This window comes from Sminthopsis crassicaudata, chromosome 1, assembly GCF_048593235.1.
Source record: "Sminthopsis crassicaudata isolate SCR6 chromosome 1, ASM4859323v1, whole genome shotgun sequence".
In the NCBI taxonomy this organism is placed as follows: domain Eukaryota; kingdom Metazoa; phylum Chordata; class Mammalia; order Dasyuromorphia; family Dasyuridae; genus Sminthopsis; species Sminthopsis crassicaudata.
In genome coordinates, this window is record NC_133617.1 from 394,412,386 (window position 1) to 394,432,280 (window position 19,895).

The 19,895-nt window shown below is 46.8% G+C and overlaps 2 protein-coding genes and 1 non-coding gene across 4 annotated transcripts; 2 read left to right on the forward strand and 1 right to left on the reverse strand.

Moving 5' to 3' along the window:
- The first annotated feature begins 5,500 nt into the window (after positions 1 to 5,500).
- TRNAG-CCC (transfer RNA glycine (anticodon CCC)) lies at positions 5,501 to 5,571 on the forward strand. The gene has a single exon. It is a non-coding gene; the product is annotated as a tRNA-Gly (tRNA).
- Positions 5,572 to 6,285: 714 nt separating this feature from the next.
- Positions 6,286 to 11,152, forward strand: METTL26 (methyltransferase like 26). 2 transcript variants are annotated; one of them, XM_074279787.1, is made up of 6 exons: positions 6,290 to 6,787; positions 7,884 to 8,046; positions 8,389 to 8,448; positions 10,035 to 10,102; positions 10,213 to 10,291; positions 10,527 to 11,152. In XM_074279787.1, exons 1-6 carry the CDS (start codon positions 6,594 to 6,596, stop codon positions 10,572 to 10,574), a joined length of 612 nt encoding a protein of 203 aa, XP_074135888.1. In that variant the 5' UTR covers positions 6,290 to 6,593; the 3' UTR covers positions 10,575 to 11,152. The 2 variants fall into 2 exon arrangements, with proteins under 2 accessions (XP_074135889.1, XP_074135888.1); XM_074279788.1 differs by lacking the exon at positions 10,035 to 10,102 and having other exon boundaries at positions 6,286 to 6,787.
- Positions 10,479 to 18,629, reverse strand: WFIKKN1 (WAP, follistatin/kazal, immunoglobulin, kunitz and netrin domain containing 1). The gene is made up of 2 exons (XM_074279786.1): positions 16,065 to 18,629; positions 10,479 to 13,890 (listed from the first exon to the last, which is right to left on the reverse strand). Exons 1-2 carry the CDS (start codon positions 16,236 to 16,238, stop codon positions 12,400 to 12,402), a joined length of 1,665 nt encoding a protein of 554 aa, XP_074135887.1. The 5' UTR covers positions 16,239 to 18,629; the 3' UTR covers positions 10,479 to 12,399.
- Between the last annotated feature and the right edge of the window lie 1,266 nt (positions 18,630 to 19,895).

Consider the following 19,895-nt stretch of genomic DNA (forward strand, 5'->3'; position numbering starts at 1 on the left):
TTTCAAGAAAGCAAATATAATAACAGAAGACATATTTAGAACTGTCCATCTTTTCTTTGTTTCTTAGTTTTCTTTTGTTCTCTGCTATGCATTTTTTATGTTTTTTTCTTTTTCCTCCCTGCCCCAAGTAGGCTACAGTTAAGCACAGATATTTTATGCATACACACATATATATGCATACACAAACACACAATATATGTACACACATATACTTATATATACACATATATGCATATATTTATATGCATAAAACACATATACAAACATCTAAAACAGTATTAATTTGGCTGACATATTATATAAAATTTCTCTATTTTAATTGAATCTTTTTTATAGCTTTGATTTTGTCTGAAATCAATGATTACTACCCCTACTTTTTTCTAGTGAATTCTAAATAAATTTTTTTCTAACATATTCTAATGAATAAAAATAAATTGTCTAATAACTTTTAATAAACAAAGTTTTCTAAATAAGTTCTAATGGATTTTGAATAAATTTATAATAAATTCTAATACATTTTCTAAAAAATCTAAAATGATTCCTGATCATTGTTTTACCTAGATTTTTAATTTAATTTTATTTTTTTGATACATAGATTTTTTAAAGACAGCCAATCATATTTTCTCTGTCTAGCTAATATCTCAGAATTATTGTTTACTCCTGGTGTGTTTCAGGAAAAAAAATAAAAAAAAACTGGCAGCCCAGTTTCTGGCACATGAGAGTAATTGCCACTTTCCCCTCACCAGGAGGTCTTAGGGAATGCTAGTCAGAAGTCACATGATAGGAAGAAGGGGACAAGATCTGTAAGCCGTCATCCAGGATTGGCTGCTTCCTGATGACCTTGACTTTGGATTTGTAGGATTCCATGAGGTAGACAGAAGTGGCCTGGGCAACAGCTGCAGTGGTCACAGTTTTGAGTGTCTGGAGAGTGAGACAATGGGAAAACACCTATGTGGGACAAACCTGGATCTGGGAGTAGGGTCAGAGACAGAAGCTAATTGGAGAGATACTTGCTTATTGCCAAGACTGCCAGCTGTGGGAAAACTTAGGGGGTCTGTCAAGCTCAAGACACAGATTAATTTCCATTGCTCCCCACCCCCCTCCTTTCCCTGTTTAGAAACAAGTCCTTGATCCTGAGATGGTGAACTGATACCCTCCACCCCTTTTATTCCCTTCTGCAAGCTGCAATTACTTGGCTGCAGATTAATCTATCTCCTGGTGTTTTGAAAGTCAAAATGTAAAGACAGTAGTAGAGAGGTCAATTCTGCAGATCAGTATGTTGCCTTCATCCCCCTGCCCCCTAACATATGACCTCTTTTTAAAAATATTTATCTTATATATTTGAAAGGATTGTAAAGATATTTAACCTATATCAGATAGCTGATATCTTAGGGATATCTTGGGAAGGGAAGTAAGGGAGGGAGAAAAATTTGGAGCATAGTCTTACAAAAATAAATGTTAAAAATTGTCTTTCCGTATATTTGGAAACATAAAATACTACTGAGAAAAATTTTATTTTATTTTTTCCCTAAAACATGTAATTTTAAAATTAAAATTTTAAACATTTAAATTTTTTTTTTTTTGAGTTGCAGATTCTTCTTCTCCCTCCTTTCTACCCCCTTGAGAAGATAAGCAATGAGACAAAAGTTATACATATGCCATCATGTAAAGCAGTGATAAGGAACTTTTTTGTTGTTGTTGTTAAGAACCATTTCATAGGCCATACAAAATTATCAACTTATAGAATTCAAGCAATGGGAGGTTGCTACATCTAGCTTTTAGCTCATCATTCCTGTGGTTGCCTTAGCAAATGATTTCACAGGCCTTATAAGACCTGCAGACTGAGCATTCCCCACCTCGATATAAAACATGTCCATATTAGTCATTTTATACATGAAGACTTGAATAAAAGAAAAGAATGGAAGAAAGTAAAAAATAGCATGCTTTAGCCTGTATTCAAACAATATCAGTTTTTTCTCTGAAGGCAGATAGTATATCTCATCATTAGTCCTTTGGGGTTGCCTTGGATCATTGTATTGCTGAGAATAGCTAAGTCATTCACAATTGCTCATCCTATAATTTTGCTGTTACTGTGTACAAAGTTCTCCTGGTTCACTTCACTTTACTTTATCAGTTCATTCAAGTCTGAAAAAATTCTACTTGTCATTTCTTAAGGTGCAATAATAATCCATCCCAATCCAAATGACTTCCTTAAAAAAAAAATTATATCTTCAATTTCTACATGAACTTTATTTCCCAACATATTATTTCCCTTTCCCTCTTCCAAAAAACTATCTCTTTTAACAAGAAAAACTCAACAAAACTGACACATTTTTAAAACCCACTAATATAACATAGTAAATATAGTAATTCACACTCCTATCTTTGTAAAGTGTCTACTTATATCTCTTCTTTAATTATAATAATAATTTCATAGTATTTAATTTCAATTGTTTTGCTACTGTTCTCTTCATTTACTTTAACATTTTGTTTATTATGTTTTCTTGCCCATTGCAAATAAGTACTTTCCTATAAGAAGAACCATTATCTTATCTTCCATAATTATCATCCAGTTCCTAAAAGTAAACAATTCAAAGCCACTGGTTACATTTTATGCCATATTATATTCCTTGGTTCATTATATGAAGATTCATAATAGCTCACATAATAAGATGTATAAGTTTCAACATGTAACGTAACATGTATTCTATTAGTCTGCTTACAGGGCCAGCATTCTGAAGAAATGTTACTTTTTTCTGAATGATATTAACTCATTTCTTGTGTGAGCATTTCCCTCCTTAGAAAACATACAGCTTAGTGTATCATCCCTCAAAAAAAGGCCTTTAAGAAATCCACTTCCAGCTGGAGAATTTAGATTTTTGTATTCACCTAGAAATATAATAGGGTTAGAATTCTAATGCCAATGGGCCTTGGCTGTAACTAAATTGACCAGTAAGGAAACGTAATATATAATTTGGCCACAAGGTGTTGCTACCCCCAAGCCACCAGTTTAATGCAACATTACATATGCTAGTTTTCCCAAAGACCCCAATATTCTCATCAAAGGATTCCATAGAGAAAGCTAAGTCTCATTCGGTATCTCAGGTTCATTAAAGACTAGACTAAAATGAGACACTTGTAGACGCTTTTAATATATTAACAAATAAGAGAAGAAAGATTATTTAATCATGGCAGGAAAAGGCTGAATATTCAGAGCAAGGAAAAATATTCAGCAAGTGTATAGCATACCAATCTCCCCATGTCTTGAATTAAGACTCCACAAATGCAACTGAGAAGGAGCAATTTGGCAGTTAGGAATAGAACAGAGAGAGAGTGCTTTCACAAAAGCTAGGGAGAAGAGAGTAATCCAAAAGTGGTAAAAAATATTAATAGCTTCTTGCCAGATTTTCTAGCTACCTTGTTCCTGAGTCCCAGATCAATCTACCTTGGGACAAATGATTTCAAATCATTCCATATGGGATCCCTAATTTTTTCTTTCTTTTTTAAATTTTATTTATTTTTAATACACATTGCTTTATGAATCATGTTGGGAGAGAATAATCAGAGTAAAAGGGAAAAACCATGGGAGAAAAAAAAACAGAAAAAAGACGTGAACATAGCATGTGTTGATTTACATTCATTTTCCATAGTTCTTTTTCTGGATGCAGATGGTATTTTCTGCCTATTGAGATTGCCCTGGATCACTGAACCATTGAGAAGAACCAAGTCTTTCATAGTTGATCATTGCACATTCTTGCTGTTGTGTACAATGTATTCCTGGTTCTGCCTGTTTCGCTCAGCATCAGTTTCTTTTTTTTAAAATTGTTTTATATATTGGAAGAATGAGTTGAAAATCATATCACAATTAAGGCCAGTTCCAATAATCTTGTGATGGAGAGAGCCATCTACACCCAGAGAGAGAGCTGTGGGAACTGAGTGTGGATCACAACATAGTATTCTCACTCTTTTTGTTGTGATTATATTTTGTTTTCTTTCAATTTTTTTTTTCCTTTTTGATCTGATTTTTCTTATGCAGCATAATAATTGTAGAAATTTCTATAGAAGAATTGCACATGTTTAACCTATATTAGATTACTTGCCATTTGGAAGGGATGGGGGAAGGGAGGAAAAAAATTTGGAATACAAAGTTTTGCAAGGGTGAATGTTGAAAATTATCTATGCATATGTTTTGAAAATTTAAAAAATCATCATGCCTAAATCTCATTTTATCCAACTTCTATAATCCTTCATATGAAGAAATTTAATCTCAGGTAGATCTTATAACAAATGAAAGCAGAGGCTAAAATTCTGACCTCCACGGGACCTCTAAAATCAGGGTCATGGCAATTCCATGGAAACATGGTGAAAAAGGTTGGGTCAGCAGATTATTTGAATAAATAAATACATAAAATATCACTGATTCTATTTAGTGTTCTCTCTCTGGTTACTTAGCTTATCTGTGAACATGCAGCATTTCTCAGGAAAACTTGGTGACTGTCTCCCTTCTTCAACACACCCTCCACTCTGCTGACAAACAGATCTTGCTAAAAAGCATGCTGTTTTCCAGATAAGACTCCCTGGGTCTTAACTCTCCTTCCCACCCAAAGCCTAGAATTTCTATCTCTTCCGGATTCGTTATCAGTTAAAGCTCCAAGTTCTGCTAGAAGTCTTTTCTCTGAGACTACCCCCAATTAGACTGGAAGCATCTGAGAAGAGGGACTATTTTCTTGATCTTTACACCCACCTAGCAGGTGCTTAATACATGCTAGCTTTGATCAACTATCCTGCATTTCTTTTGTCAGCTGAGTTCTTATTTGTCACACATCCAATAAATCATTTTCGTTTAATATCAGGTATGGTTTCTCCCACTGACTCTTAATTTTCAAATAAACCGTCTAGGATACAGGTAATTAGGTAAAATAAATATAAAATATAAAAATAGCCGTTGGCTGGATATTCAAATTAACATTTAAATAAGACTTTTAATAATAAAAACGATTTACTGCTTTCGTGCAACAACCAGTTGGATTTGGGTGATAGATGAGGGCCCCGGTCCTTCTCAGGTAGGGCAGGTCGCCCACCCCTCTCTCTCGGATCTGGACACTACCCCTCCTCCCACCCCTCCTCCCTCAGACAAGCAGGTCCTGGCTGCTTGGGACGTGTGATATCTTAGTTTTCTAAAATCCAGCCCAAATTCTTGCGCATCAATGATAGCAGAAAAAACAAAAGTTCTTTCTCTCCCAAAGCTTATTTCTATAATCAGCCTGTGCAGACCCTGTTTCCCCCAACTATCTCCAGATAGGGCTCCCAGGCCCGTCCCCCGTCCTTTCCTCCGCTTCAGCCCACTTCAAAAAGCTAGCTAGAAATGGCACCCGCAAGATCCGCATCCCATCTTTTCAGGGCTAGTTAAGCTTAGTTAAGGGTAAAACGCGCAGGCGCATTGCACAGAAATTCCCTCCCGGTAGCCTCCTCTGCTTTCGAGGGTAGAAAATTAACCACAGCGCCGCTGGTGTAGTGGTATCATGCAAGATTCCCATTCTTGCGACCCGGGTTCGATTCCCGGGCGGCGCACTCCCTTTTCCTCGATAAACATCTATTTTTATTGAAAAACTTTTCTATTTCCTTCCTAGTGGGACGGGAGGGTTATTGCAATTTCGTCTACTTAAAATTCGCCTTCAAATTGCAATAAACTCAGGATAGAAACTACCTTCCGCATCTACAGAGAGAACCACGGAGAGTTAATGAAGATCGCAGAACACTATTTTGACTTAATTTTCTCCCTTTGTTCTGATTGTTCTTTCTCTACATTACACAAACGGAAATAGACTAAAAAGGAACATACACGTAGAACTCATTCAGACTGTTTACTAGCGTGCTAGTTCCAAAATATTACAAACATCAACACCATCTTTACGTGTAATTGGAAAAAGTAAGATGCTATTAAAATGAAATAAAAGTAGTCTTTTAGAGTGAAGTCGAAGTTTAGTAGATCCAACTGTTCGCGGAGAAATGGTCAAAAACAGTTCCCGCTGGGAAAGCATGGATACGCTGAGAACTTCCACGGTTGAGCTTTACTCCCGAAGAGGTTAAAGCCATAAGCGGAGGGAGGTGTTGGGGGTTTGTGGGGGTGGGCCTTTTAACTGATTGGCTAGAGCTGCCCATGGACTTCTGGGAATTGTAGTCTTAGAAGAATCTTGGCTACGTAGCGCTATACTGCGGCACACGTGACTCTCCCCCCACACACACACACCCTGGGCGGGAGAAGGGGCAGGGAGTAAGCGTAGGACTACAAATCCCAGCGGCACTCTCCGGGTGAGGAATTAACAGACCTGCACCCCGCGGAGATAGGAAAGTTAGGACCGGGCAACCAGATCCGTCAATCTCCCCCTCTCCGGTCAGAGGTTACGGAAGAGAAGTCAGACAGTGGGGAGCATCCAAGGTCAGGCTGGTTAGAGATCGGAGCGTCAGTACTGTAAGGGTAGGAGGGAGCAGGCAAGACCGGGGCAGAGCTGGGGTCCGGGGCGATCACTGGGAAGAATTAGAACTGGATCAGAGAGCAGTCCGGGAAGCCCCTGGGAAACAGGCTCAGGAGAATGTTTGTGGCCGCAGCCGCCGAGCGCAACAAGGACCCCATTCTTCGCGTCCTGCAGCAGTACATAAACCCTGCCCTGAACTGCCACGTCCTGGAAGTGGCGTCGGGGTCCGGGCAGCACGTGGCCCATTTCTCGCAGGCTTTCCCCAAGGCCGTGTGGCAGCCCACCGAGGTGGACCAGCCGTCCCTCCACAGGTACGCGGAGAGATGGGGGTGCGGCCTCCCGTGGTGCCTGCTCCCGTCGGCTTCTGGTGGGTCAGAGAGCGCACCCCTTTGCCCAGGCCGCTGTCCTGGTTTATTCTTCCCGGAGGCCCCAGCTTCTGGAGCTCCTCCCTCTCCTTCCAAACAGGTCCTGGCTGCTCCCGATACTGGCAACATTCATTCCCTAAAACCCAGCCCAGACTCCTCCGCACACAAAGCACTGTGAATTGCGTGCGGAAAAAGGAGAACGTTTTATGTTTTTGCCCAGGAGAACGTCTCAAACGGGAGGGAGAGAGGGTCCGGAAGGGAGGCTGAGAGGCCGGCCGGGACGGAGGGAGGTCCCAGAATCCCAGGGCCTTTCATCTCTTCCCAGCACCTGTGGTAGTGCTCTGCGGCCCCCACTCCTCCCACCCCCAGCCAACCCCTATGGGGGAAACAGAACAGGGTTCCGGGGTTTGGAGCTGAAAAGGGCCTGAAAACCACTCGGTCAGCCTCCTCACTTACTGAGAAAACTCAGTGCTTGTCCAAGCGGGGAGCAAGCCCAGAACCAGCCACTCCTGAACAGCGCCGGTGCTCTTCCGCTCCCGCACCTACATCTGCCCCTCCCCCCAGGGAGAGTGAGAATTGACCTCCTGAGCCATTTGGGGTATAACCGGGCCAGGCTCGTAACGTGACTTATTTCACACATTAAACATAGAAGAATCCTTAGCTTCAGTTGAACCTCTTCGCTTTACAACTGTGGAAAGGGCAGTTCAGAGAAGAAAAACTTGCTGGAGATTACCCAGTGAACTAGTACTTACTAGCAGTGCCTTATAAAGCCCAGATCTCTCCACCCTCTCAGTCCCAGTGTTGTTTTTTTATTGTAATCATTAACCTGTGAGGTAAGATTCAGGATAAGAAGGGCCATCTCCTGGCGTCCTGATCTATATCTGTCCGCTGGAGGGGAAGCTGAGGCCGGGACCTCGCACTGCCCTCCCTCACTTGCATGTCATGGCGCCACCTCCCCGATGTCATGGTCCTCCTCGGGGACCAGCTACAACAAGATTCTCAGCCTTCCCTTCCTCAGGCTCAGGGCTTTCTCTTACTGCAGCATTTCAGCTTTCATCAAGAACCAGCAGCTTCAGAACGTGAGACCACCCCTCTTCCTGGATGCTTCCTGCAGCTGGGAAAAATGGGGAGGGATCCAGGCTAGATCCGTGGACCTGGTGCTCTGTATTAATATGATTCACATCACCGCCATGAGCTGCACAGAGGTGAGCAGGTGCTGAGCGGCAGTGACTTAGAGGGTGCATAGAACATCAGTTATGGGGGGCCTTAGGGCATACAATGCCAGCTCTGGGAAACTCCTAGGATAGAGAAGCTAACGTGTCAGGAATTGGAAAGGTCCTTAGCTACCAGCTAGTCCAAATAGTTGGGGACTTCATTTGGTTGGGGAAACTGAGGCACAGAGAGGAAGAGACCAACTTACTGGCCCTCAGCAGGATTCTAGTTTTTGCTCAATATGACTTATTTATTGAATGGAGCTGTAGGAGATGCCCAGTGTGGAGGTAGTTCCTCAATATTTCTGTTTTCCAGAGCCCTCTTGTTCTCCTCAGGGGTTGTTCAAAGGGGCCGGACAGCTGCTGAAACCTAATGGTTTGCTGATCACCTATGGGGTAAGTGCTGCTCAAAGCCTTGAGTTCTGTTTGGTGGGAATGACTCCCTCATCCTGCTGGGCCATGCGCTTCTTCTACAAAATAGGCGGAGAACCTAGGAGGAAAGTGGGTTGGTGCAGGCAGTGGCCACTTGGAAGGAGGCACCTAGTGTCGTGACCCAGGAGTCTGTCTTTGGCTCTTTGCTATTAAACATTTTTTTTCCGTGATAAAATCAGGGCAGACATGGTTGTAAAATTGGCCCGTGACACCATGGTCACAATAGGCTAGAATGATGCTCTGAACTGAAGAAGTTGCAGTTTACTAAAAAGAATAAATGTAAAGTCCTACATCCTAGAAGGTGAGAAGGCATGACTCATCAGGTAGATGGGGTAGACTACAAGTTTGGTTTGAGAAGTCCTCAGAATTGGAAGCCATAAAAATCAAATACTTGCCTCGACCACATTGAAAGGCATAGTGCTCAGAACTTTGGCAGTGGCTTTGCAGCACTCTGTCATGCTCAGAACGTGTGGAGAACTAGATTCAGTTCTGGGATCACTTTTTAGGGAGAATATGGATGTCCATCTATAAAGAGAGGTAGTGTGATGTAATAAGTAGGGATCTGGCCTTAAATCCTGCCTCTGATACATACCATAAGGATGATCCTCTTTAAGTCACAACCTCTCAATGCCAGAGACAGTTCTTGAAGACTAAAAGTGGCAGATCAGGGGCAATTTACACTGGCAGGGGTTTCCTCGTGAGGTATTCCTTAGGTCAGGAAAGTATAAGGTAAAATCTTGGGGGAGAAGAAGAGGGATTGGAGCCTGGGTACAAAAGGCCTACCAGGATGATGAAAGGACTGGATATCATATGCCATGTTAGGATTATTGAAAAAAAAACGAGGACTGTTTAGCCTGGAGAAGAGGTACTTTGGGTGAAGGAAGAGAAGAAATGATAACCATTTTCATATATTTGAAGGGCTTTCCCATGGGAAAATCCATAGACTTCTTCTGCTTAGCCCTGGATGGCAAAATGGGAAACCGTGAGTTCAAAAGAAATTGATTCAGGTTTTAGAGAAGGTGGGGGGAAACAATATGAGCACAGGTAGCTATTACAGTGGGTAGAGTGCTGGGCCTGGAGTCGGGAAGATGAGTCTTCCTGAGTGTAAATCCAAACTCAGACACTTACTAGCTGTGTGACCCTGGGCGAGTTTGCCTGCATTTCCTCATCTATAAAATGAGCTGGAGGAAGAAATGTCACTCTTCTCCAGTATCTTTGCTAAGAAAATCCCAGATGGGATCACAAAGAGTATGACACAATTGAAGAATGAAAAGCAATTAGAATTGCCTGAAGTGTTGGAAGCTGCCTGCATTGGGAGGCCCTGCTGCAGAGGCTGGATGACTTTGGGGAGTACTGGAGGGAATTCTTTTCAGGTGTGGGCTGAACTAGATAGGCTTTGAGGCCTCATGAGTCAGAATCTGTAAAAGTTCAGATTATTTTGGGGAAGGAAGGGATCTAGAGCTCCTCCTCAGCTTCCCATTGGCTGTTCCTGCAGAGGGACGACAGGATTTTACTAACTGACCTGTGGGGTGTCTCCATGTCCTTGACAGCCTTATGCCATCAATGGGAGGATCACCCCACAGAGCAATGTGGACTTTGACATAAGCCTCAGACGCAGGTACGGGCACCGGCGGGGGGGTGGCTGGGCCACCCGGGCCTTTGCTTCCTCACTTACAAGAGAACAGAGGAGTGATTTCACCTCCCTTTCCCTGTATGATGATTTTGCAGGAACCCAGCTTGGGGGCTCCGAGACACATCCCTTTTGCAGCAGCTTGCTCAAGCCAGTGGCCTGTATCTGGAGAAAATGGTAGGAACCCACATGGGTACCAGTTTGGCTGTGGAGGAAGTAGGTGCTGACCAGGGCTTCCTCCCCTTCTGGTTTGGGTCTCCCTGGAAGCCAGAGGCAGATCTGTCTGTGTTTACATTGCCTAGAGGTAACAGCAGCAATATGTCACCTGCCAGGGCCAACATGGACAGGACGACAGGTAGTGAACTCATAGGGGAGTCTCCATTCTCTTTATTATCTATACTTCTTTTCCCAGATTGACATGCCAGCCAACAACAAATGCCTGATTTTTCGAAAACAGTGACTTGCTGACCCCCAACCATCACTTCTCACCACCCTGGAGAGGACTCCTGCTTTTCCCATTGCGCTTGCCACACAGTTCCAGGCTTCAGAAAAAGTTGGCGCCCGGTCACTACTGGCAACTGCAAAATTCATCCTTATACTTGTGCTGAGCTTGGTGCTCAACTGGTTAATAGGCTTCCACCCTGCCAAATGGGGAATATTTATGAACGTGTCCTAGCTTTTCAGAGGCTGGAGGACTTTTCTCTAGGGTCCTGCCATGCAGGAGCAGAGCTGGAGGCAAGCCTTGGCAACTCACCCACATTCTAAGTGTCAACCAGCTCTTGGCTGGCCTCCTTCCTGGGCCTATGACCTCCTTCTCTCTCACCCCCCTGCATGCCTTCCAAGACATTCTCGTCTTCTGTTCGTGGGGAGAGCCAGTATTTGAGCCTGGGGTGAAAGGGCATCCTTGGTATCTCCTTGCCACCTTGAATGAGACCTACTTTTTTTGGTGTGTTCTGCCAGTCACTGACTTGTGACACTTTGGGGACCCCTGTTTCTTTTTCCACATGAGTGAGTTGTAATAAAGGGTCTCGGCTCTAACCTTCTGTGACTCTGTGGTTTGGGCTGCTCTGGTCCTCCTTCACCGGGGGAAGGGCCCTTGTCCCAAGGCCTTTGTATGGTTGGCACCGACGTGGGAGCCTTTGATTCAGAAAATGGGAACCAAGAGACCTCAGCAGTAGCTGGGGAGCCATCCCTCGGTGGAGTCGTAGCTCCCCCTGGTGGCCGTGCTGGGAAGGGACTGTGCTTAGCTGGACTTGGGCTCAGAGAAAAGGAAGCTGGTAAATAAAAGGGCCCACCTCCCTCAACTCGGGGCCGGGAAGCTGGAGCTTAGAAGCCACGTGTCCCTATTAGTGATGGGGGCTACTGAATCAGCTCTCGCTGGAGAAAGGCCAGGGAAGCGGAGATGCCTTATGCTGATCATGGGGAGGCGCTGGGTCTCTTAGGGTAAAGGGGCCGTCGCACCCCCCTTCTGAGCCTGCTTCCCCTCCAAACCTCTCCTCCCTGAGGGCTGGAGCTCTCTAGAATCTCCTGGAAGAGCTCTGTCCCTCTGCCTTTACTTCCCTCCCCCCACTGTCTCTGAAGCAACAGCCGGCTCTGGGCCCCCAGTTCTTTTCCCCTCCCATCTTTCTGGCCGGTACCCCAGGCTGAGAGGCCTCTGTAGGGGCCCTGTTTGCTTTGTCTCTCAGCAACCACAGCTGATCGAATGGTTTCCCTTTCTTAACCTCTGAGTCCCAACCAGGACAAGAGCAGGCCCTGACTGATTGCCAGGAGGAGATGTTACCCTTTCCCCAGGAGGGGTCAAGGTGGGGGACCCCATCCTGGGGACTAAGGAGGCTTCCTCTTCTGTGAGTTCTGACACTTTCCCTTCCTGTCTGTTCCCACTGAACTCTGACCCCGACTCCAAGCCTAGCTCAGGTCAGAGCTACACTGGTGAACCCCAAAGCTGGCCAGGGGACAGGAGAAGGGTGACAGGCTCCCCAACCCGGTGGCTTGTATGGAAAGAGCAGTTCCGACCTCCTCTGTGCCCCGCTGACCTAGAGGTAATGCCCAAGAAGAGCCCCCGAGTTTGGAAGCTGGCCATGTTTGGGAGAAGTCGTGTCTGTACAGCTGTGGGGGTGGCGTGGCTGGGGGGACGTCTTTGGCCAGGCCATTAGGTGGGCCCTGCTGTCGGCCCCTCTGGGTCCCTGCCCTCGGCAGAAGGGCCACTCGGCCTTTTATTCACCAGCTCTGGAGAACACAGGCTGAGTGGGGCGCCGGCCGGAACTCGCCCTTCAGGGACCCCAGACTCAGTCCTGAAAACGGTTGAGCAGCTCGCAGGCCTTCTTCTCGATCAGCTCCAAGATTTTCTTGACCCGCTTGTCGCTGGCGGCCCTGACGTAGCTGCTGGGGTGCAGCACGGCCACGCCATCGTGTACCTCCCCCATGATGACCAGAGGCCCATCGCCCACTGTCATGTTGGGACAGGGGCAGTCCCAGTCCATGCCAGTCAGCGTCACCTCCAGGTACTTGGTGTCAAAGAACTTGAGCCCCATCTTATCATCCTTGAGCACGCCCTCCAGGGCGAAGCGGGCGATGCCGGCGTCGGGCTCCTCGATCACTTCCGTCAGGCGCCCGATGATGGCAAAGTCACTGCGGCACAGACTCAGCGCCATCTTGCTTTTGAGCCTGCAGGCCTTGCAGGGCAGCGTCCGGGGGAAAGGGCACGCATCTTCGCAGCTCTCGCGGCTTTCAAAGTTATTGGCGTTGCCCTCACAGCCACCATACACAAAAGAATGGCACTGCTTAAGGAGCGGGCTGTAGGCCCAGCGAGCCTCCCAGCTCCGGCAGGGGCCCTGCACGGCGGGCAGCACGCACACGTCCCCGGGGCCCCGCGCGCACGCCTGCTGGCAGGCCTCATACGTTTCGAACCGGTTGCCGTTGCCCCCATCGCAGCCGCTGTCTCGGAAGGTGGTGCAGCTGCCTCTTTTGGCATCGAAGTGCCATCGTACTCGGCCACTGGCGCCCGGGCAGGCCTTACGGTCGGGCTCCTTCAGACACTCCATTGGAGCAGGGGGAGGAGGGCTGGGGGACCCCCCTCTCGCGGGCTCCCGCTGGATGACAGAGAGGGGGAAGTCGGCTCGGAGGAGGCCGGCGGCGTTGCGGGCAGTGCACGTGTAGAGGCCGGCGTCCTCGGGCCGCGCGTTGTAGACCACCAGCTGCCCGATGTTGGTGACCACCACGTTGCCGTACATCTGGTCGGGCCGCATGATGAAGTTCTCGCGCTGATCGCTCTGCTTCTCCCAGGTGATGTCGGGCGGGGGGCGACCGCTCACGTCGCAGTGGAAGCTGGCCGTGCCCCCGGCGTAGACGGACTGGTGGAAGGGGTTGCTGTAGAGGGCTGGTGGGATGGGCACGTCAGGGGCTGCGCCCGGCGTGGGGGGGGCAGTGGTCTCGGGAGGCCCCGGGCTGGTGTGGGGCCAGCTGAAGATGTACTTGCAGGGGACCACGCTGAGGTGGAGGCCCCGGAGGCAGGCCTCAGCGTCCATGTAGCAGCGGTTATAGTAAGTGAGGCCGTCTGACGCGCAGGTGAAGTTGGGCTCCTTCTCACAGCGGTCCCGGCACTTGCACACCGGCTGGCCGTCCCAGATGTCACAGTCGGAGCCCTGCTGTGGGCAGACAAAGCTCTCGCAGGAGGCGGCCGGCACCGGGCTGGCCGAGCTCCCGTCGGCGAAGCGAGCCGCCACGCAGCTCCGCGAGCCGCACACGTTGGTGCAGCACTTTTCAAACCCACTGCAGTCCTGGGAAGGAGGAAGAAGAGGCACTTAGAGCAGGCCCCGGGCTCCGGGGGAGAGGCACCCACACCTCCCTTTTCTCCCTGGCCTTTGTCTGGGTCGGCTCCCCGGGGGAGGCTGGGGAGAGAGGCCTGGAAGGTCCCAGCCAAGAGCTTCCCTAGCGGCCCTCCGCCCCACCTCTCCGTCTCACAGAAGGGGCCTGGGGAAAGGAAGTCATCTGCCCAAGGTCAGCAAATAGACCGCCCTTAGACTCCTGCTGGGACTAATTGGGGGCTCCTTCGGTGCAGACTAATTTAATTATAACCCCTTGGCTCCACCACTAACTAGCTTTTGGGAAATGGAAAAATCACTTAATTCCTCCTCAGCTCAGTTTCCTTTTCTGTAAAATAAGTATAATCATCCCAGCCATAACTGCTTCAGGGGAGAGCTGGAGGATCAAATGAGATGGGAAAGCACTTTGGATGTGAAAGTTTGCAGATGTAAGACAAGCACTATTAGTTACTGGCTCCACAGACTAAATGCCCCTAAGCTGGATCTGATTGCTATTTTCCAAAAGGACTTGAACACAGTAAGTTTGCTAGTAATACCAAGTTAATAGAGTGATGTCAGTTAGGATAGAATAAAATTTTTAATAAATCCCAGAAAACCAGGAAGCCTCGGCAAATTTGAAGAGAATTGGGAAAGACAAGACTGCATACACGATTTTAAATTGTGGCTTTCTTTAGGAAAGATGGTCTGCAGCTTATAGTGACCTCCAAGACAAAGTACACAAGCAACATAACACCTCTTCCCCTTTCTTTAAAGCCACATGGCCCCATGAGAAATTGTAGGCAAGGTTTGATCACAAAAGGCCTATCCCCACTTCTTCATCCTTTCCCCGCCCCCACCTTTAAGTCTTCATTTTTAACCCAGCCAACTTGACTCACCACAAAATAAATCACTATGTGGCATAGAGAGTGGAATTTTTTTTGGCATTAAAATGTGTATTTATAAAAGTCATATATTTCTTTTTAAAACCTCTCATTGCCTTCCACCACTCCTCCCCCCATGTTATGCTCTATGTTTTTTGGTGAACTTTGCTCTCCCTCATTTCTGGCAGGATGTATAAATTAGGATCTAGGACATGGGACCACAAGGCAATCAAGGCTGTGCTGGCTTCAGGGTTAGTAAAAGGCCCTTGTCACAGGGATCCACGTCCAGTTTGGCACACTGCTCACAGAGACTAATGGCGGAAGGCTGGAGAATATAGAAACTCAGTTGATTTAGTAGATTTAGAGTAGTGATTCAACTACAGTGCTCCAGCACATGAAAAAGGAATGGAGTAGATAGCAAGTAATCTGTCACTGCTGTATACTCAGGCTCTGGGGCAAAAGGGAATGGGCTAAAATAGCAGCAGGAAAGAGTCAAGTCAGACACCAGGAAGAACTTCCAAGCTTTTCGGGTTGATAAGTACAAGAACATCATAGTAAAGGAGGACTGGAGATAGGGTGGAGGAGTCTCCTGGGAAAGTGGAAGAACATCATTTATTTATCCAGGAGTACTAAAGATTGGAGTAGACCTGGGCGTTCTTAACATTTTTTGAGTCTGAAACTTCAGTAATCTGGTGAAACTAATGGATCCCTTCTTGATTTCAAATAAAATACGTAAGGTAACAAAGGGAACCAAACATATTGAAAAATCATCAAACAATGACCAAAACAATTTCATGGATTCCAGGTTAAAATCCTAGACTAGACAAGAGGCAGATGCGGTAGAACAATCCATCTAGGGATGTGATGGGGAAAAAAGAGATCATAAGTGACATCTTTAGAAGTATGCAGGAAAAAAATGATCTGCTCTGTACTTCCCTGGTTCCGGAATTTCCAAAGATTTCGGAGTTTGTTATTTTAATAATCTTTGGATGGTGGTAGGGGGGACTGTTTAGGGACCTATGGATGTGGAATTTTGAGTAAAGATCACTGCTTAGGATTCTTGCTGGGGAATACTATGGTTACTTGGTACTAAGGTGATCCAGATGGACTATGCTAGTTAACAGAATCAAGGAAGAGGGAAGTGGCTCCCTTGGCAATTCCGGAATACCAGCCTTAGAAGGAGCTCCTGTGCAGCTCCAGTCAGAGCAGGAAGGCCCCCAGAGACCCTTAAACTAATCTCTCCCAGGTCAGCCCCCCCCCAGTTCTCACCTGATCCACATGGCATTCCCTCTCACAGGTGCTCTGGGCATCCACCCACAGGTTGGGATTGAGCTGGTTGGGGCACACACCTAGGTGGCTCACGGGTTCAGGCTGGAGGCTGGCCCCCTCAGTTAGCCCTGAAAGCAGGGTCAGGATCAGCAGCAGGGCCGGCATGAGGATCATAGCCCCGGCTTTTCCCCGCCACCAGCCCCCAGCACCTCCTCCAGCTCCCCAGTCCCACTCTCCCTGCAGGCATCCACACTCTGGGGGCCTTTGGCTCGCTTCCTCCTGAACAGCTCGCTCTTCTCGGGGTTTCTCTCTTCCCCTGTGTTCCAGTCAGTTCTTTCTCTCCTCTAGTGATTTGACTTATCTTCTTTGCCTAAAGTCACCGGATTCACCACCTCCTTCCTCCCTGCTCCCTGGATCTACCTGAAGCCAGTGAATGCATCAGATGCTGGGTCCTCCTGGAGAGGAATGGCTTAGCGTTCTAAGATCCATTGGGGAGAGGCTGTAGGCCAGTGTTCCTGAGACAGGGCTAAGAAGGCAGGACAGGACCCAGGGCATCTCCTGCTTCTGAATGAATCAGTCCATGTGGTTCTCAGCCCCTCCCCAGCCTCCTCAGGCTTGTTCCCAAACAGCCCTCAGTGGCTCCCAGGGGCTGGCCGGGGCAGTGAAAAGAGAATGGGGGTGGGGCGGGGAGAGGGAGGTACAGCCACCAGTCTGGGGAACTGTGGAGCTGACTGACTGAGAGAGGGGGAGACAAGTATGGTTAGGAGGGGAGTCCTAGGAGGAAGCAAGAGGCCCATCCCTGGTGAGAGGGGGGAGGGGGAGAGAGACAGAGAAATGGAGGGAGAGAGAAAAGGAGGGAGAGAGGAAGAAATAGGGGGAAAGAGGGAAGGAGAGAGAGAGGGGGGAGAGAAACAGGCAGAGAGAAAGAAAAGAAGGGAAAGAAAGGGAGAAACAGAGAAAGGGGGAGAGACAGAAACAGGCAGAGAAAGGGGGAGAGAAAAGGGAGAGAAAGAGAAAGGGGGAGAGAGAAGAAACAAAGGCAGAGAAATAGAGAAAAAAAGGAGAGGGGGAGAGAGAAGAGGGAAAAAAGGAGGGAACAAAAGAGAAAAAAAGAGGGAGAGAAAAAGAAACAAGAGAAAGAGAAGCGAAAGGAAGGGAAAGAGACAGAGAGGAGGAGGAGGTGGGAGTAGGCAGTTGCAATCTTGAGTCTGGACTTTGAGAATGGAAGCACCTCTAACCTCAGACCAACTGTTTGGCATATTAATTAGGAAAACCAAGGCTCCTACCATGCGATGAGAATGGGAGCCAGGAGAAAGGAAATATCTATTTTCAGGGAAGGTATGGATCATTGGTCATGTGTTACCTAGCCTGGACACACACAAATACACACAAAAGAGTTAATATGGGTCAGTGAAGAGCACTGGCTATAAACCCATATTCTAGTCCACAGCTTGATGAGAGGGGATTGGGCTAGACAGCTCAAGGTCTACTATTCTGTGATTCGGGATGCTCATCTGCTCAGGACTCCGAAGCTCTCTTCTCCCTGATCTTCTCAGCCATTTAGGTTAGTTTCATCTCTTCCCCCCACCTCCCAGTGTCATTGTTAATGCTTGCCTAGAATGCCTCCAAATCCGTGTTTCACCTCTCTTGATGGTTCTAGGGGTGCTGATCTTGACACGCACTATTTTACAGACAGCAAATGAGCCCTGGAGAGCACACACAATACACTCATAGAACAGCAAGGACTGTGGAAGTCAATGCTCACATTTTGATGACCAAGGTAATGTCACACACCTAATGACAGAACCAAGGCTAGAACCCAGATCTAATGCTCTATTTATTTACTACTTGGTATTTTCCCGTGTTCTGTGTCCTCACCCACATTACATGTCAATAATGCCAGGGCTGGAACAAAAATCCAGATTTCCTCACACTAAGTCAAATAAATTTTAAAGCCTGACTTTGCTACTAGATATAAAGGATATCTATATTTTCACCAGAAAATTGGAAATATATCCAATGACCAGATTTGGAGGTTCTTAATTTGTTTATTTATCATTTATTCAAAATTCTATAAATCTTTCAAGGGTGAACTGAAATCTCACCAGGACTCCTGTAAAGCCTTTCTTAGCCTACTCAAGCTAAGGAGACCTTATCTTTTTTGAACTTTTACAACATTTGTCTGTTCTTATCTCCCAGATTCTTATCATCCACTGTATGGCATAGTTTGCCCTGCCACAGATTATCTTATCTCCTTAGTTGGAATGAATGGTCCTTGAGTTTAGAGAGCCAACCTTACATTTTGAAAACCTAATAAATAGTTAAACAGATAGCAGATGCTCAAAAATATAATAGTATACATAAGACAAATTTAGAGTTGGGGTTGAGGAAACTGGGCCCTGAGAACGGGACTTGTCTAAGATCATACAATCCCAGGACCTTTTGATGGCAGGCCCTGTAACACTTTCTAGTGGAAAAGAAAAGAAAAGAAAAGAAAATTTGTTCCTACATCTGGTTCCTATCCAAACAAAAGAGGGGAGAAGAACAAACTCCTCTAATTTCCTGTTTCCAAGATCCATCCCCTTCTTACCCCATTTTGGATCCTTTATCTATCTATTTATTTTTTTGATGGCTTCCCAGCTATACTTTGAGAGCTGTTTAAAAAAAAAACAAAACCCCAAACTCAAAACCAGATCCTAGAGCCAACAACATTGGCAGGAGAAGAGCCCACAAGGCCATCTGCTGTAATCTGCTCCATTTTAGAGATGAGAAGGCTGAGGCGCTGAGATGGGAAATACCGGACCTAGGGACACACAGAGAGTTGGTCGTGGAGCTGACCTACCACTCGAGTGCCTTTCCTCTGCAATATGTTGGCTCTCTATATTGGTTAATATTCAGCGGGCCATTTTTCAAATGTTTCTATACTAAGGTCATATTAGTACAAGCAAAGAGAGCATCTCCACCCCTTCCAAGAGAATAACAGGCTGTTTTGTGATATATTTAAGTCTGCAGTTTAAGTTGACTCAGTCCCCACATGAGCTCTGTGTTCCTCTTCCCAACTTCAACCGAGACAAAGACCCTGGACAAATCTGTCTGACCCGCTAGTGGAGGAGGAGGGAGTGAACTGCCACATGAATTCTGCCTGAGGTATTGCTCTTCCAAGACTCTGGCTCCAGCCAGGGCCCCTTTAACAGGCTTGGAAGTAGAAGGGGGGGGTAGGAAAAGCCCCGGGCCCTCCCACTACAAAGATCAAAAGTGGGGTAGCGGGACAAAGGGCCCGCCAAGAATCTGCCCCTTTCAATCCATCAGCAGACTCCTCAGAGGTCCAGGGACCCTAGGGAGTGATTTCCTCTGACATTTCAAGTAAAAGAAATCCAAGTGACCCTGGAGCCTGACCTTCTGACCCAAGAGGCAGATCAGGGATGCTTGGCCTGCTCAGAATAAGAAACAGGAGCAGAGAAGGAAATAACCAAGTCATTGGCCAGGGATCTGAGGGAGTCCTCACTCCCTCCTAAAATTAATGGGAGAAGGCAGGCTGGCTGTGGGCCGGGATCTGGCTGGGCCAGACGGGCTCCCTTTCCAGGTCTTCACCTGGCCACTGTCACAGCTGGCCGGCTTGAGGGGACCCTGAAAGTGGGCTTGAATCAACAGTGTTAGCTGGGAGATAAGATGGAGTGGTAGGCTGTGTTCCCTCTAGAGCTGAGCTTAAGGAGTTGCTGGGGAGTTAAAGGATTTACTCCAGTTCCCTTTCCAGCCATCTCTTATTAGTCCTATAAAGGCAGGCCAGATAATTCTCTCAGGCAGAGTGATCAGGGACTAAGTGCTACTTCT